We start from the raw sequence: 16,999 nt of genomic DNA on the forward strand, positions 1-16,999 counted from the left end.
TGAGGCTTTTAAGGCTCAGCCTGCTCTTCTGTTAAGCTCTGGCCTCCAAATCTTCATCTAGCTGAAATAATGGCCCCTGTGGTCAGAAACCATGAAACTCTTCATTATGAGGAAAAAAATAATGTAAAACACAGAGACAGTCCCTGCTAGCAACTGGGGATGACAAGCCCTAAAATATCAAAACTAGGAAAGATCTTGCTCACAGTTTGGGGGCACTGAGCACTTACCACATCAGGAGCTCTGTGGAGACTTCATTCATTCACCACTGCTCCACAGTAACTTCCTATGCCCTCTACCTTTTAAGTATTGAGCCTTGTTTTAGGTACAGGGACCAGGCAGACAGTGAAGCCATCGGTTCAGTTCTCAAAGAGCCCACCTATGTGAGAACTAGTCTTATCCAATTTCATAGAGTGTGTGTGGCCAGGGTCACATCACAAGGAGTGAAAGGCGGGACTTGAGGCCCTTGCACCCTTGGCAATGTCCCACTCCCTCCCAATAGGTCACAGCTTGGTATCAGCTCAGTGTTTAGTCAAGGCCAGGACACAAGAGCCTGAGGAAGCTGAGAGAGAAAGGAGTAATGGCCCTGCCCATGACTGCAGTTCCTAGGCAAGGGGAGAGTCCCAGGGCACCAGCCTCAAAGGCACAACAGGGCTACTGGTAAACAACTAGCAGGATGAGCTCTAATTCACAAGCTCATTTACCACCCCCCACCCCCGGCGCTGACTCCCAGGAGAGTTCCTCACCACCCCACCATGTGTCTGATGAAGCAGAAAAATAAAACCAGCCCACCATCGCCTCCCAATGTCCTGACAAGCAACAACTATGGCAGTTGCAGAGCAGCTGGGCACAGACAGACAAGGGTGGCCGGGAGAAAACTGATGCCACCCTGAAGGCTGAGACAGGGTCAGCTATGTGGGTGGCCTGCACTCACAGGGTTGAAGAGCTCAGTGGTCAGACCTAGGTAGTTGTGCAGAGCCATGAAGGTCACGCGTTGCAGCCTCACCATGATTATCTGCAAGAGATGGCAAAGCACAGCTCAGGCCTCCACCAGCAAGGCCTCCGGGAATACCCACCCTCTTCAGAGACCCACACGGGCCATGTGGGAACTCTGCGGTGTTTTTTCTATAAATCTAAACTTACTGAAATAATGGGCTGGAAAGATGGTTTAGTGGTTAAAGGCAACTGCTTGCAAAGCCTGCAAGTTCAGGTTCAATTCCCAAGTACCCAAGTAAAGGCAGATGCACAAAATGGATTTGTTTTGGATAATCATCTAGGGTTCATGTGCAGTAGCCAGAGGCTCTGGTACACCCATGATCTTTCTGTCTCTGTCACTTAAATAAATGTCAGGGCCTCTGGCCACTGCAAACAAACTTCAGACACATGCTCCACATTGTGTATCTTCAGGCTTTATGTGGGTACTGAGGAGTCAAACCTAAGCCTTCAAGCTTTGCAAGCAAGTGCCTTTAACTACTGAACCATCTCCCCACCCTGGAAATTTTTTGTTGTTTTTCTTTCTTTATTTTTCTTTTTGTTTTTTGTTTTTCAAGGTAGGGTCTCACTCTGGTCCAGGCTGACCTGGAATTCACTATGTAGTCTCAGGATGGCCTTGAACTCATGGCGATCCTCCTACCTCTGCCTCCCGAGTGCTGGGATTAAAGTCATGTGCCACCATGCCCGGCACTCTTTCTTTTTAAATTTATTTATTTATTTATGAGAGAGAGGAGGAATAGGCACTCCAGGGCCTCTATCCACTGCAAACTTCAGATGCATATGCTACCTTATGCATCTGGCTTACATGGGTCCTGGGGACTCAAACCTGGGTCCTTTGGCTTTGCAGGAAAGTGCCCTAACTGCTAAGCCATCTCTCTCTTCCAAGGCTATCTTAAAAAGAGACAAAGAGGGCTGGAGAGATGGTTTAGCAATTAAGGCACTTGTCTGCAAAACCAAAGGACCCAGGTTTGATTCCCCACATAAACCAGATGCACAAGGTGGCGCAGGTGTTTAGAGTTTGTTTGCAATGGTTAGAGGCCCTGGCGCGCCAATTCTCATCCCCAATCTCTCTCACTCTTGCTCTCTCTTCCTCTTTATCTCTCTCAAATAAATAAATAAAAATAAAATATTTTTTAATTTTTTTTGTTCATTTTTTATTTATTTATTTGAGAGCGACAGACATAGAGAGAAAGACAGATAGAGGGAGAGAGAGAGAATGGGCGCGCCAGGGCCTCCAGCCACTGCAAACGAACTCCAGACGCGTGCGCCCCCTTGTGCATCTGGCTAACGTGGGACCTGGGGAACCGAGCCTCGAACTGGGATCCTTAGGCTTCACAGGCAAGCGCTTAACCACTAAGCCATCTCTCCAGCCCAAAAATAAAATATTTTTAAAAAGAGACGGTCTTGTTTTGTAGCTCTAGTTGGCTATCACCCACTAAGTAGCCTAGGCTGGCCTTGGACTCAAAGCAATCCTCCTGTCTCTGCCTACCAAGTGCTGGGATTACAGGCATGTGCTACCACACCCAGGTTAATATTAATTTCTATTGTAAAATATAAGATTAAAAAAATTAGCTGAGCATTGTGGCTCATGCCTGTAATCCCAGCACTCGGGAGGCAGAGGGAGGAGGATCGCCATGAGTTCAAGGCTACCCTGACACTACAGAGTGAATTTCAGGTCAGCCTGGGCTACAGTGAGACCGTACCTCACAAAACAAACAAGGGCTGGAGGGATGGCTTAGTGGTTAAGTGCTTGCCTGTGAAGCCTAAGGACACCAGTTCAAGGCTCAATTCCCCAGGACCCATGTTAGCCAGATGTATAAGGAGGCCCACACGTCTGGAGTTCGTTTGCAGTGGCTGGACGCCCTGGCATACCCATTCTCTCTCTCTTTCTCTCTCTCTCTCTCTCTCTCTCTCTCTCTCTCTCTCTCTCTGCCTCTTTTTCTCTCTGTCTCTCAAATAAGTAAATAAAAATAAACAAAACAAATTTTTTTAAAAATTAAAATAGCATAGAATCCCAGAATCCACATCCTTAGCAGGAAGACCTGCCAGCTAAGCCAGTTCCATATTCCCTGGGTTACCCTCAAGGCTGAGTTCACCAGGTGATCCCTAATGGGCTCCCATATCAGTTCCCAGACCTGGTGCTGACAGTGGCTCATGGCAGCAGAAAAGCTGACTAAAATGCAACTCACCTGCACTACCCTCACAAGGGTTTCAGGGTACTTCTCAAAAACTCCTTCAAAAGCAGCTGCAGGAAGCCGAAGGATGGTGGACGAAGCAGCTGCGCGGGCGGAGACGGTTTTATAGGGTGCAGTATGACCCTATAACAACAACAATTTGGTCAGTCCCGTGCCAAGGACCCATGAAGTTCCCAGATCATTGGCATAGCCTATAGAGCCCTCAGGAGACCATACTTGGCTCCCACTCACACAGCCATGTTGTGGGCTGGTAAGACTGGTGCGACCATGTTCCTGGATTGTCGCAGCAAAGGTCTGGCTTGAGTGTCAGGCCCAGACATCACCAGTCCCCAGGTGATCTCGGAGATTCAAGCCTGTCTCTCCAAAGTCTCACCCTAGTCTCTGTCAAAGCTGTCTGTAGCCTCTTGCCAAAAGGGTGCATAAGACCCAACCCATGTGGGCTTCCTGAAAAGGTTAATGAGAGCAGAAGTCACCAACATCAAATCACCAAATAACAGTGTGTCCAGCCCTCAGCAGGTCCACAGTGTGCATACCTGGTCCCTAATGAGGGGCTAGGCTGTTTCCAGGATGTGGCAATCATAAAGCTGCTATAAATACACATGTATATGGATGGAGAGATGGCTTAACAGTGAAGACACTTACCTGTGAAGTCTAAAGACCCAGGTTCAATTCCCAGTACCAATATAAGCCAGATGCACAAGGTGACACATGCATCTGGAGTTCCTTTGTAGTGGCTGGAGGCCCTGGCATGCCTATGCTCTCTATCTAGCTCTCTCTCTCAAAATAAGTAAATAAATAAAATATTTAAATATACATATATAGTTTTCACATTTCTCTTGCTAAGTACCTGGGGATAAGATTCCTAGATTACATGGTATATGTATCCTTAACTTTGTAAGCACAGATGCATGCACACACCACACTGTCTTCCACTGTGGCTGCACCTTTCTGCCTTTTTTTTTTTTTTTTTTTTTTTTTGGTTTTTTGAGGTAGGTTCTCACTCTGGTCCAGGCTGACCTGGAATTAACTATGTAGACTTGGGGTGGTGGCCTCAAACTCACGACAATCCTCCTACCTCTGCCTCCCAAGTGCTGGAATTAAAGGCGTGCGCCACCACGTCCAGTTCCTTTCTGCCTTTTCAGCAGCATTGCATGTGAGTTCCTTCTGCTCCATGCCCTCACCCACGCTTGCTACTGTCAGGGTTATACAGTTCAGTTGTCTCTGTTCCTGGTTCCTGGGGACTCAGCATTTCCGGTATGACTGAAGTCTGCTCCACATGGTAGTAAACCACATTTGAATTTGTACTAGCAGGCAACATGACAGTGGGACCCAAAATAGTGTCAGGATGGGGTGGCTACTCTGGGGAGACCCCCATTTGAGTAGAGCAAAGGACATTAGGCCAAACCTCTACCTCCAGGAGGGAGGGAAGCTGGAGGTTAGGCTCTACCATGAAGCCAAAGTTAACCAATTGTAGCCGGGTATGCTAGTGCACACCTTGAATCTCAGCATCCAGGAGGTAGAGATAGGAGGATCACTGTGAGTTGGAGGCCAGCTTGAGACTACATAGTGAATTCTAGCACAGCCTGGGCTAGAGTGAGACCCTTCTTGGAAAAAAAAGAGGAAGGAAAGAAGGGAGGGGGGAAAGGAAGAAGAGAGGAAGAGAGGGGACTGGAGAGATGGATTAGCAGTTGAGGCATTTGCCTGTAAAGCCTAATGACCCAGTTCGATTTCCTAGTGCCCACGTAAAGCCAGATGCACAAGGTGGCACATGCAACAATTCATCAATTCATTTACTTGTCAAACTAGACTGGGTAGAGCATATTGGCTCACACCTATAATCCCAGCTAAGGTAGTAGGATCACCATGAGTTTGAGGCCAGCCTGGGCTACAGAGTAAAGTCTAGGTCAACCTGGGCTAAAGACAGACACTATCTCAATTTTAAAAATATTAAAAATAAAAAAAAAATTAAGCCCGGCATGGTAGTGCACACCTTTAATCTCATCACTCAAGAGGCAGAGGTAGGAGGATCATCATGAGTTTGAGGCCATCCTGAGACTACATAGTAAATTCCAGGTCAACCTGAGCTAGAGAGAGACCCTACTTCAAAAAAAAAAAAGGAAAGAAAAGAAAATTAAAAGTCAGAGATTTCCCTGTTGACTGGAGATATAAGATGGAAAAGTCCTACAATGTCATAAGCAGAGTGTAGCAGACAGCTTCAGGTTTGCTGAGATGAACTTCCAGACCAGACACAGTTATGGAGGAAGAGATATTTATTGAAGCTTACAGATCCAGATGAAGTTCCATAAATGGCAGAAGAAGCTGGCCTGCCTTCACAGGTCCAAGCAGAGAGAGAGAAGCACAAGCCAAAAAGCCAAAAGCCACACAGCACAGCACACTTCAGCAACTCCAGCTAGGCACACTTTGCATATCTTCAGATTGAAATCTGAAACTCACCACCACACCTTAAGATCCCCCCAGTGACACCGCCTCCAGGTGGTGCAGGTGCAAACTAGAAAGTAATGAAACACTGAATATATTGGGGGCCATCTATTCAAAAACTACCACACAGAGCTTGTTGGACAATTCTGGTGGGAGCTCAGGAGACTATAATACCAACAGGAATACACATAAAAAAGATTGGTCAGGAAGTTTTAGATAGGATCAAGGACTGTTGGGAGTTAGACTAGTGGATATTCTGTTACCTTTTGTCAGAAACTCACATATATTTTGTTTGTTTCTTGAAGCTAAGTTTAAAGGTGATGGACTAAGTAATATGTTGGAGAAAATTTCAAGGTATTATGATGGTTAATACTGTCAACAGATCTAGAATCACCTACAAGACAGATCCCTAAGCATATCTATGGAGGAGTTTCTAGATTAGGCTAAATGAAGCAGGAAGAAATACCCTAACTGTGGGGACAGCACTCCATGGGCTGGGGCCCCAGGCTAAGCGAAATGGAGAGAACAAGCTGGGCAGCAGCCGTCACCGTCCCCTGCTTCCTCACTGTGGACTGAATACAGCCTGTTTCATGCTCCTGCCACCAATCCTTCATGCCTGCCATGACGATCTGTAGCCCTTGAACTGCAAGTCAGAATAACCCTCCCTTCTTACGCTGCTTCTTGTCAGGTATCCTGTCACAACAAGGAAAGTAACTAACACATGAAATATATACACTCAGGATTATACAATCTTCTTGATGAGTGATGCTCTTTTAAAAAATATTTTTTATTAGCCAGGCATGGTGGTGCACGCCTTTAATCCCAGCACTCGGGAGGCAGAGGTAGGAGGATCACTGTGAGTTCGAGGCCACCCTGAGACTACATAGTGAATTCCAGGTCAGCCTGAGCTAGGGAGACCCTACCTCAAAAAAAAAAAAAAATTATTTATGAGAGACAGAGAGAGGGAGAATGGGTATACCAGTTCTTCTAGCCACTGCAAACGAACTCCAGACACAAGTGCCACCTTGTGCATCTGGTTTTACATGGGTTAAGGAACTAAACTCAGATCCTTAGGTTTTGCAGGCAAGTACTTTAACTGCTAAGCAATCTCTCCAGCCAATGATGGCTATTTTATTTAAAAAAATATATTTTATTTATTTATTTGAAAGAAAGGAGGAGAGAGAGAGAGAATGGGCACTCCAGGGCCTCCAGCCACTGCAACTGAACTACAGATGCATGTGCCACCTTGTGCATCTGGTTTACATTATATGGGTCCTGGGGAATCGAACCGAGGTCCTTTGGCTTTACAGGCAAGTGCCTTAACTGCTAAGCCATCTCTCCAGCCCTCTTTTGTTTTTTTTTAAGGCAAGCTCTACAGATTTTAAATATTTTAAAATATTTATTATTTGACAGAGAAAGAGGGAGAGAGAGACAATGGGCACACCAGAGCCTCCAGCCACCGCAAACAAACTCCAGATGCATGCACCCCATTATGCATCTGGCTAACATGGGTCCTGGGGAATTGAACCTGGGTCCTTTGGCTTTGCAGACAAATATCTTAACCACTAAACCATCCCTCCAGCCCCCTTTATTTTTATTTATTTATTTTGTTTTTGTTTTTGAAGGTAAGGTCTCACCCTATCCCAGGCTGACCTAGAATTCACTATGTAGTCTCAGGCTGGCCTCAAACTCAAGTGATCCTACTACCTCTGCCTCCCAAGTGCTGGGATGAAAAGTATAGGCCACAAGGGCTCAGCAAATTAGCCTTTTTATGCAAATGAATGAGGCAGAGAGAGAGAGAATTGTGGGCCAGGGCCTCCAGCCACTGTAATCAAACTCCGGACATGTGCTTCTTCGTGCACATGTGTGACCTTGCATGCTTGCATCATCTTGTGCATCTGGCTCACGTGACACCTGGAAAGTTGAACATGGGTACTTAGGCTTCGCAGGCAAGCACTTTAACTACTAAGTCATGTCTCCAGACCCCATGATGCCTCTTTTTATCCCAGGTGATATACCTTGATGTCCTTGACACTAATACAGCCACTACAGTTTTCTTTTGATTGGGGTTTTCATGATATCTTCTTCAAGTCCTTTGTTTTTATACTTAGTCTTTTTAGATTTACAGTGGGATTCCAGGTAGCAAATAATTCAATCTTTTTGTTGTTTTTTTTTTGTTTTGTTTTATTTTCTGAGGTAGGGTCTCACTCTAGCTCAGGCTGACTGGGAATTCACTATGTAGTCTCAGGGTGGCCTCAAACTCTCAGTGATCCTCCTACCTCTGCCTCCCAAGTTCTGGGATTAAAAGCATGTGCCACCACACCCAGCTTAATATTTCAGTCTTGGGCTGGAGAGATGGCTTAGTGGTTAAGCGCTTGCCTGTGAAGCCTAAGGACCCCAGTTCAAGGCTCCATGCCCCAGGACCCACATTAGCCAGATGCACAAGGAGGCACACGCATCTGGACTTCGTTGCAGTGGCTGGAGGCCCTGGTGCACCCATTTTCTCTCCCTCTCTCTCTCTCTCTCTCCCTCTCTCTCTCTCTCTCTCTCTCTCTCTCCCTTTCTCTTGCCTCTTTTTCTCTCTCCGTCTGTCGCTCTCAAATAAATAAATAAATAAATAAACAAAATATTTCAGTCTTGAATCTCTATCCAGTCTATTGTGGAATGCTGCCCTCCAAATAGAACAGTCATTATCATCTTAATGAGAGATATGGTCACCTCTAAGACACTCTCAACAAGGTCAGGCCTGTTGACATTCCCTCATAAAACTGGGGATGGGCATGTGAAGAGATGGATTAGTGGTTAAGACGCTTGCCTGCAAAACCTAAGGACCCAGGTTTGAATCCCCAGGAACCACATAAGCCAGATGCACAAGGGGGCGACTGTGTCTGGAGTTCATTTGAAGTGTCTAGAGGCCTAGTGAGCCCATCCTGTCTCTATCTGCCTCTTTCTCTCTAATAAATAACTAAAAAAAATTTTTTTAAAAGGGGGGGATGGAGAGTGTCCTTAGAGCCTCACCTGAGATTCTAGCCACTCCCTTTCCTCCACACTCCTCCTAGCTGTATGTAAACTCTGCCCCAGCTGCCCACGGTCTTGGGAGGAGCTACAGCACAGAGGTGACAGGCTAACTGAAGGAGTCTCCATTTACGCAACTCTTGGGAAACTGTCATCAATGTTAGAATAGGAATTTTTAGTGATGTAGCCGTTTCAGGGTGATTCATGTTCCTAAAAATAAGCTCAATAAACTCATTAGCTCACCAGGTTAGATTTGGGTGCAATCTTTACTTTGTCATTGGTGCCCTATTTTTGTTCGCATCTCCCTAGGAAAACTTAACACAGTGTTGATAATCTATATTTATGAATTTTTCTAACTACTTGAGAGGGAGGGAGGGAGACTGGCTGACTGAGAAAAAGAGGGAAGGAGGGAAGAAGGAAGAGTGGGCACACCAGGGCCCTGCAAATGAATTCCAGATGCAAGAACTTCTTGTGCATCTTGACGTATGTGAGTACTGGGGAATTGAACCCAGGCCAACAAGCTTTTCAAGCAAGAACCTTGTTTATTTCTTTTGAGGTAGGGTCTCACTCTAGGCCAGGATGACCTGAAATTCACTATATATAGTCTCAGGGTGGCCTTGAACTCACAGCAATCCTCCTACCCCTGCCTCCCAAGTGCTGGAATTAAAAGCATGCACCACCACACCTAGCTCAAGCAAGCACCTTTAACTGCTGAGCCATCTCTCCAGTCCAAATTTAGAGCTTTCATGTCCAATGTTATCACTGATATGGCTAGGTATGGGTGCAATTTTCTGAGAAAGGTATTTTTGGTGGTGGTGTAGAATATCAACCTGGATAGGTTCAGACCACAGTATGTGCCTATGGAAGTGGACTTCAATGCCTCCATTTCCAAAGCCTGATCCTGCCCACTTTGCTCTGCCCTGAACATACCACTCAGGGGTTAAATTGGAGAATCTTAATCCAGCTTTGCAGTGCTGCTTGGGGCTCACCCTGAGACTTAATACCAGTTCATGGCCAGGACCAGTTGGATCCACTTGTCCAGCACTCTCCCTAATGAGCCACCCAACCACCAAGGCCTAGTCCTCTTTGCAGGACTCAACCGGGGCACAATGAGCTCCGTGCCTCGTCTGTGGTCAAGGTAGAGCCACAGATGAAAGGAAAAGGCAAGAGCTCATCCCCTGGTGGTGGTGGTGCTTGTTCGCCTGTTGCAGCCAGCTGGATTTATTTCCAGAATCTTCAGTAACTGCTTTTTGAATTTCATCTCGTTTCTAACAGTGACAACAGGACAAAGGCCGTGGTGGCAAGTTTTCTGCAGTATAACTGGGGTTTTCCTGCTTTGTTGGTATTAGAATCTTTTTTTATTTTTGGTTTTTCAAGTTGGGTCTCATTCTAGCTCAGGCTGACCTGGAATTCACTCTGCATTCCCAGGGTGGCCTTGAACTCACGGCGATCCTCCTACCTCTGCCTCCCGAGTGCTGGGATTAAAGGCGTGAGCCACCACGCCCGGTTTGTATTAGAATCTTAATTTCCTTCTTTGTCAGAATACAGAAACCTGGCCAGTGGCCACAGACGTTAGTCACCTGTAGTCACCTTCATGGGTGATGTCATGTGGTTGCTGCTGTTGCTCAATGTAGCGGCTCACTTTTTTTTTTCCTTAAAAATATTTTATTTATTTATTTGCAAGCAGAAAGAGAGAAAAACAGAGACATAGAGGGCACAAGGGCCTCTTGCCACTGCAAACAAACTCCAGACACATGCACCACTTTGTGCATGTGGCTTTACAGGGGTCCTGGGGAATCAAATTCTGGTCCTTAGGCTTTGCAGGCAAGTGCCTTAACTGCTGCTGGCTTACTTTTTATGCTTTCCACAAACACAAGGACTTGAGCAAGATGAAGCCCAACAATATTGTATTATATAAGACAAAACTGGGTAGTATGTTACTCCCATGCCCACATCAAGAGCACAGCTTTTGGGGATTGGAAAGATGGTTCAGTGGTTAAAGGCACTTGTTTGCAAAGTTCTGATGGCCCCGGTTTGATTCCCCAGGACCCATGTAGAGCCAAACACAAAGTGGCATATATGTCTGGAGTTTGTTTGCAGCATCAAGAGACCCTGGCACACACATACCAGCATGTATGCACAAATGTATATGTACATACACACACACACACACACACACACACACACACACATGCACACACAAAATAAATAAGTAAGCCAGGTGTGGTGGCGCACGCCTTTAATCCCAACACTTGGAAAGCAAAAGTAGGAGGATCACGATGAGTTCAAGGCCACTTGAGACTCATGATGAATTCCAGGTCAGTCTGGGCTAGAGTGAGACCCTACCTTGAAAAACCAAAAATAAATAAATAAAAATTTAAAAAATAACATAGCTTTCAGATTTTAGGGATTTCTGGTTGAGCTTTGAAACTCAGCATATGTTTTCACATGTAACTCTGTTCGACTCATCTTAAAACCCTCTATGTAGAGAAAGGTAACCTCTTAGACCTACAACAACACCTTAAGAAACATAAGCAGTTAGTCACCCACCAACCCCCGCATTCAGGTGGAAGAATCAAAATCATAGCCCGCTCCAGACCTGCTCAGGGGCCCATGTGGCCACTTGCCAGCAAGTTGAGCAGACAGGGTATACAAAGGAGATTCTGGTAGAAAAACGGGAAGGTGATCAAGAAATCCCAGCAAATGGGCAGTTTCCATCTCTGCTCTGGAACCAACCTGAAAAGCATGTGTGGGGGCGGGGGAGCAAGTGAGGAAAGGGAATTTGCAGGGAATTGGGGAGATAGCTCATTGGGTAAACTGCCTGCCACATAAGCATGAGGACCTGAGTTCAGATTCCCAGCACCCACAAACACCTGGATGCAAAGTGGCATACATGTCTGAAATCCCAGTGTATCTATGGCAATGGGAGAAGAATCTGGAAGCTCACAAGCAAAATGAAGTTAAAAAAAATATTTTATTTACAGGGTTGAGACATGGCCCAATAGTTAAGGTACTTGACGGCAAAGGCTAACAACCCAAGTTTAATTCCCCAGTGCCCAAGTAAAGCCAGATGTGCAAAGTTGAACATCTACCTGGAGTCCGTTTGCAGTGGTTAGAGGCCCTGGCATGACCAATCTCTCTGTCTCTCTTCTATCTTTCTCTGAGTGCAAATAAATAAATAAATACAACATTTAAAAAATATATATTTTTATGTATTTGAGAGAGAGAGATACAGAAATAGGCAGAGAGAGAGAGATAATGGGCATTCCAGGACCTCCAGCCACTGCAAACGAACTCCAGATGCGTGTGCCCCCTTGGGCATCTAGGTGGGTCCTGGGTAGTAGAACCTGGGTCCTTTGGCTTTGCAGGCAAGCGCCATAACCGCTAAGCAATCTCTCCAGCCCCATAAATACAATATTTTTAAAAATATTTTTAAAGGACTGGGGAGATTGCTTAGTGGTTAAGGCCCTTGTCTATAAAGCCTAAGGACCCATGTTCAATCTCTCTCCAGATCCCACATAAGCCAGATGCACAAAAGGTGAGGCAAAAAAAAAAAATAGGTCACACATGCCCACTAGGTGGCACAAGTGTCTGGAGTTTGAATGCAGCAGCTGAGGCCATGGCACAGAAATTCTCTCTCATGTTCTCTAAAAAATATATAATTTAAAAAAATTAAAAAGGGTGCAAGAGGAGAAAAATCACTCAAGGTTGTCCTCTGACCTCCACACTCTTACACCCTGGCAAGCACATGCCATACACACATATACATGCTCATATACATACACGTCAATAATAACAATAGAAAAAAGGGAATAGAGCCGGACGTGGTGGCACACACCTTTAATCCCAGCACCTGGGAGGCAGAGGTGGGAGGATTTCCATGAGTCCAAGGCCATCCTGAGAGTACATAGTAAATTCCAGGTCAGCCCAGGAAGATGTTCAGTGGTTAAAGGTGCTTACTTGCAAAGCCTGCTGACTCAGATACAATTCCCCAAGTCCTACATAAAGCCAGATGCAGAGCCAGGCATGGTGGTGCACGCCTTTAATCCCAGCACTCGGGAGGCAGAGGTAGGAAGATGACTGTGTGTTCGAGGCTACTCTGAGAATACATAGTGAATTCTAGGTCAGCCTGGGCTAGAGTGAGACCTTACCTCAAAACAAAACAAAACAAAACAAAACAAAAAATAATAATAAAGCCAGATGCACAAAGCAGTGCATGCATTTGCAGTTCCTTTGCAATAACAAGAGGCCCTGATGCACCCATTCTCATTCATTCTCTCTCTCCCCCCTCACAGATAAAAATGTTTTTTTAAGTCAGTAGAAGATTTAGAAAACTAACCCAAAGATACAAAGATAATGTAAGTTGAGGGAAACTCCTAGTAACTGCAGTAATCGCAAAAAGAAAAAGTAGTAAAATTCTAGATTTGTAAGGTTTGAAAAGGATACCTTCCTTTCAACTTCTTTGGGACACTAATAGAAAATTTGCTCCAACAAAACAAGAAAAGAGACTAGGAGGGGGAAACAAGAGCCTCGCACCCTGAGTGCAGGGAGCACAGGACACGAGAGAATGGCAGGCTGGAGAAGGTCAGATTGGGACAAGAGGGTAAGGCTCCAAGTGGGAGGTTTTCCCAGATAAAAGTCCCACTCATGCAGTCCAGGCCAGGGTAAACATCAGTAATGGGTGTACAGAGAAGAAAAGACACTAAGCAGGCTAAAAGTGAAGGAACTGTTAGTTCCAAGAAAAAAAAAAAGTTTTTTGACAAGAAAGAGAATGTAGTTCTAGGACATTACATGACTCAGCCATGAATAAAATTAGCATTAATTTGTCTTGGGTTTGACACCCTCCCCATGGGTGAAAACGTGGAGCTTGGGAGCAGAACCACGGGCAGTCACAAGAGGCTTGTCTCCATCCTCCAGACAGGAAGCCAATGCATGTACAATGCAGAAATTATAAAACAAGGCAAACAGGTGCTTAGAAAGAATCTGAGAGTTGGAAGGCTAGAGCAGAACAGACAACTGCCATTTATAAAAACATCAAGTACATCTTAAAAATCTGTACACATGGGGTCGGGCATGGTGCTGCATGCTTTTAATCCCAGCACTTGAGAGACAGAGATAGGAGAATCAATCGCCATGAGTTTGAGGCTATCTTGAGACTACATAGTGAATTCCAGGTCAGCCTGGGCTAGAGTGAGACCCTACCTCAAAAAAAAAAACAACAGAGCCGTGGTAGCGCATGCCTTTAATCCCAGCACTCGGGAGGCAGAGGTAGGAGGATCGCTGTGAGTTCAAGGCCACCCTGAGACTACAGAGTTAATTCTAGGTCAGCCTGGACCTAAGTGAGACCCTACCTTGAAAAAAAAAAACAAAAAACAAAAAACATCTGGGCATGGTGGCTCATACCTTTAATCCCAGCACTTGGGAGGCAGAGGTAAGAGGATCACTGTGAGTTCAAGGCCACCCTGAGACTACCTAGTGAATTCCAGGTCAGCCTGGACCAGAGTAAGACCCTACCTCAAAAAAACCAAAAACAAAGCCAGGAGTGATGGTGCATGCCTTTAATCCCAGCACTTGGGAGGCAGAGGTAGGATGATTACCGTGAGTTCTAGGCCACCCTGAGACTCCATAGTGAATTCCAGGTCAGCCTGGGCTAGAGTGAGACTCTACCTTGAAAAATCAAAAAAAAAAAAAACAACAAACAACTAAAAAATATAAACAAATAAACAAACAACAACAAAAAATCTGTACCTGCCATTTTGTAAAAAATTTAAATTTAAGTATATAATAAACATAAATGTTTAGAATTGTTTGTTCTCAAATGTTATTCCTCATTTTCTTTTTTGTTTTTTTTTAATTTTTTGTTTATTTTTATTTATTTGAGAGCGACAGACAGAGAGAGAAAGAGAGAATGGGTGGGCCAGGGCCTCCAGCTACTACAAGCAAAACTCCAGGCACATGCGCCCCCTTGTGCATCTGGCTAATGTGGGTCCTGGGAAACTGAACTTTGAACCAGGGTCCTCAGGCTTCATGGGCAAGCGCTTAACCACTAAGCCATCTCTCCAGCCCTTGTTTTTTGTTTCTCCAGGTAGGGTCTCACTGAATCCCAGGCAGACCTGGAATTCACTACGTAGTCTCAGGATAGCTTTGAACATAGGTAGGCAATCCTCTCACCTCTGCCTTCTGAGTGCTGGGATTTAAAGCCCAGCTCATTCACCACCATGCCCAGCTCATTCCTCATTTTCTATCCCCATCAAATAAAGGACATGCTATCCAGCAAGACAGGAAGAACAAGCCTCAAGGGCTAACCCAGAGATGCCCAGCACCTGTGGTGGGTAGGGGTGGATACTCACAGTGATCACGTCCAGAATGCTGAGGAGGCTGTGGACACTGTCTCCTGGCAGAACCTCTTTGACCACCACCTCGGTGCCATCCTGTGCTTGGAGAACAGAGCAAACAGTCAGATCTGGGGTGTCTACTGCTAAGGAGGCCCAGGCAGCACCCAAGACAGTTGGACACACAAGCCTCCATCTCCAAGTTGCCATCAACAAAATGGGCACCTCAGATGAGAAGAAGAGGACTGGCTGGAGTCAGTAGGATTAAGAGATACTATAAGCTTGGAACAAGAGGACAGAGAAAAAATGAAGAGGAGAGAGACAAATGAAGAAGCCATACGTAACCTAATTGTAGTCCCTAATCCCACGATTCATCCAGACTGGGGGAGTCAGGGTAAAATTTTACAAAACCTAACCTGACTTACTGGACTAACTCCAAGGGTTCTGAGGTCAAAATTTAATTGCTATCAGTAAAAATTTACAGTTTTGGTGTTTTGAGACCAGGTTTCATGTAGCACAGGCTGACCTCAAACTGTGTGGCAGAGGCTGGCCTTCAACTCCTGATCCTCCTGCTTCTAACTCCAAATGCTGGGATTATAGAATAACTGTAATGTAATTTATTAGATGAAATGAGAAAGAAAACCAGGAAATTTGGTGAGCTAATATAGTCTCATTTTGACCCAGGAAATCCCTTTTGAAGTTGTCCAAATCCTGTCCTTGTCACCTTCCATGAGCCCCTCCCACCCAAGTCAGAGGTTAGAGACACTGGGCTGGAGAGATGCGAAGCCTAAGGACCCATGTTCAACTCTCCAGATCCCATGTAAGCCAGACACACAAAGGTGAGGCAAACGCAAGGTCACACATGCCTACTAGGTAGCACAAGCATCTGGAGTTCAACTTCAGTAACTGAGGCCCTGGTGTACCAATTCTCTGTCTAAAAAATAAAAAAGTAAAAATATTTTTAAAAAGGAGATTAGATAAGCAGCTCCAGACCTTCCAGGAGATGGTTCACATGCCAGACTAAGAGTCTATTTACCAACTGTGTAGCCACATGCCCTAGATACTGCTGGCTCTGAATGCTCAACACCTGATGAACTAAAGTCCTATCCTGTCTTAGCCATCGACCAAGCTACAAGCGTGAGAATCGACAAGTCCACCCAGAGATACCTTTGGTCTAGAAACCTGGCAAAACATTGCAGGAACCATCTTGGTATGATCAGCCCATTCTCAAGATAAGCACAAACAGAAACTTCTGAGGTTGCAAGATTAGGGGCAGCTATCATGTAAGTACTAGTAAGTACTGCTCTGAACAGTGCAATAGGAAGCCTAGGTCACACACTGCCAGGAGAGATAAACTGGTAAAACCCTTCAGAAAGCAATGTTCCACCAAAAAGAGCCTGGTAGGGTTTAACCCAGCAGTTCCACCTCAATTACACTGTAAGCCAAAAGGCATATCCTAATGTAAGCAGGAAGCATGTTTAGCTCTTCAGTAAATTAACATTTTCTTTACTTTTCTTACTTTCTTCCTTTCCTTCCTTCTTTTCATTCCTTCCCTCCTTCCCTTCCTTCCTTCATTTTTGGTTTTTCTAGGTAGGGTCTTGCTCTCCAGCCTAGGCTGACCTGGAATTCACTTTGTAGTCTCAGGGTAGCCTCAAACTCACAGTGATCTACCTACCTCTGCCTCTGAGTGCTGGGGTTAAAGGCATGCACCACCATGCCTGGATTAACACTTTATTGTCTTAAAATTAAAATTACTTATGGCGGGGGGGATGGAGAGATGGTTCAGCAGTTAAGATGCTTGCCTATGGAGCCTAATGACCTGAGTTTGATTTCCTAGTGCTTACGTAAAGCCAAATGCATATGATGCATGTCTCAAGTTTGTGTGAAGCAGCTAGAGACCCTGACACACCCATTCTCTCTCTCTCCTATCTCTTTCTGCTCTCAAATAAATAAATAAAAATATTTTAAAAAATTATTTATAGAGGCTGGGAAGTTGGCTCAGCAGTTAAAAGCACTTGCCTATAAAAC

The 16,999-nt window shown here is 45.2% G+C and overlaps 1 protein-coding gene across 3 annotated transcripts in view; it reads right to left on the reverse strand.

Moving 5' to 3' along the window:
* Window positions 1-16,999, reverse strand: part of Pnpla7 (patatin like phospholipase domain containing 7) — a 92,741-nt gene that overhangs the window by 57,832 nt on the left and 17,910 nt on the right. For all 3 annotated transcript variants that reach the window (XM_045153488.1, XM_045153484.1, XM_004653882.2), the window contains exons 9-11: window positions 14,990-15,070; window positions 3,180-3,308; window positions 932-1,012 (exon numbers count right to left, since the gene is read on the reverse strand). In XM_045153488.1, coding sequence (XP_045009423.1) covers window positions 932-1,012; window positions 3,180-3,308; window positions 14,990-15,070 — 291 coding nt within the window. The remainder of the gene's footprint in view (window positions 1-931; window positions 1,013-3,179; window positions 3,309-14,989; window positions 15,071-16,999) is intronic.

This window comes from Jaculus jaculus, chromosome 1 (assembly GCF_020740685.1).
Source record: "Jaculus jaculus isolate mJacJac1 chromosome 1, mJacJac1.mat.Y.cur, whole genome shotgun sequence".
Taxonomy (NCBI): domain Eukaryota; kingdom Metazoa; phylum Chordata; class Mammalia; order Rodentia; family Dipodidae; genus Jaculus; species Jaculus jaculus.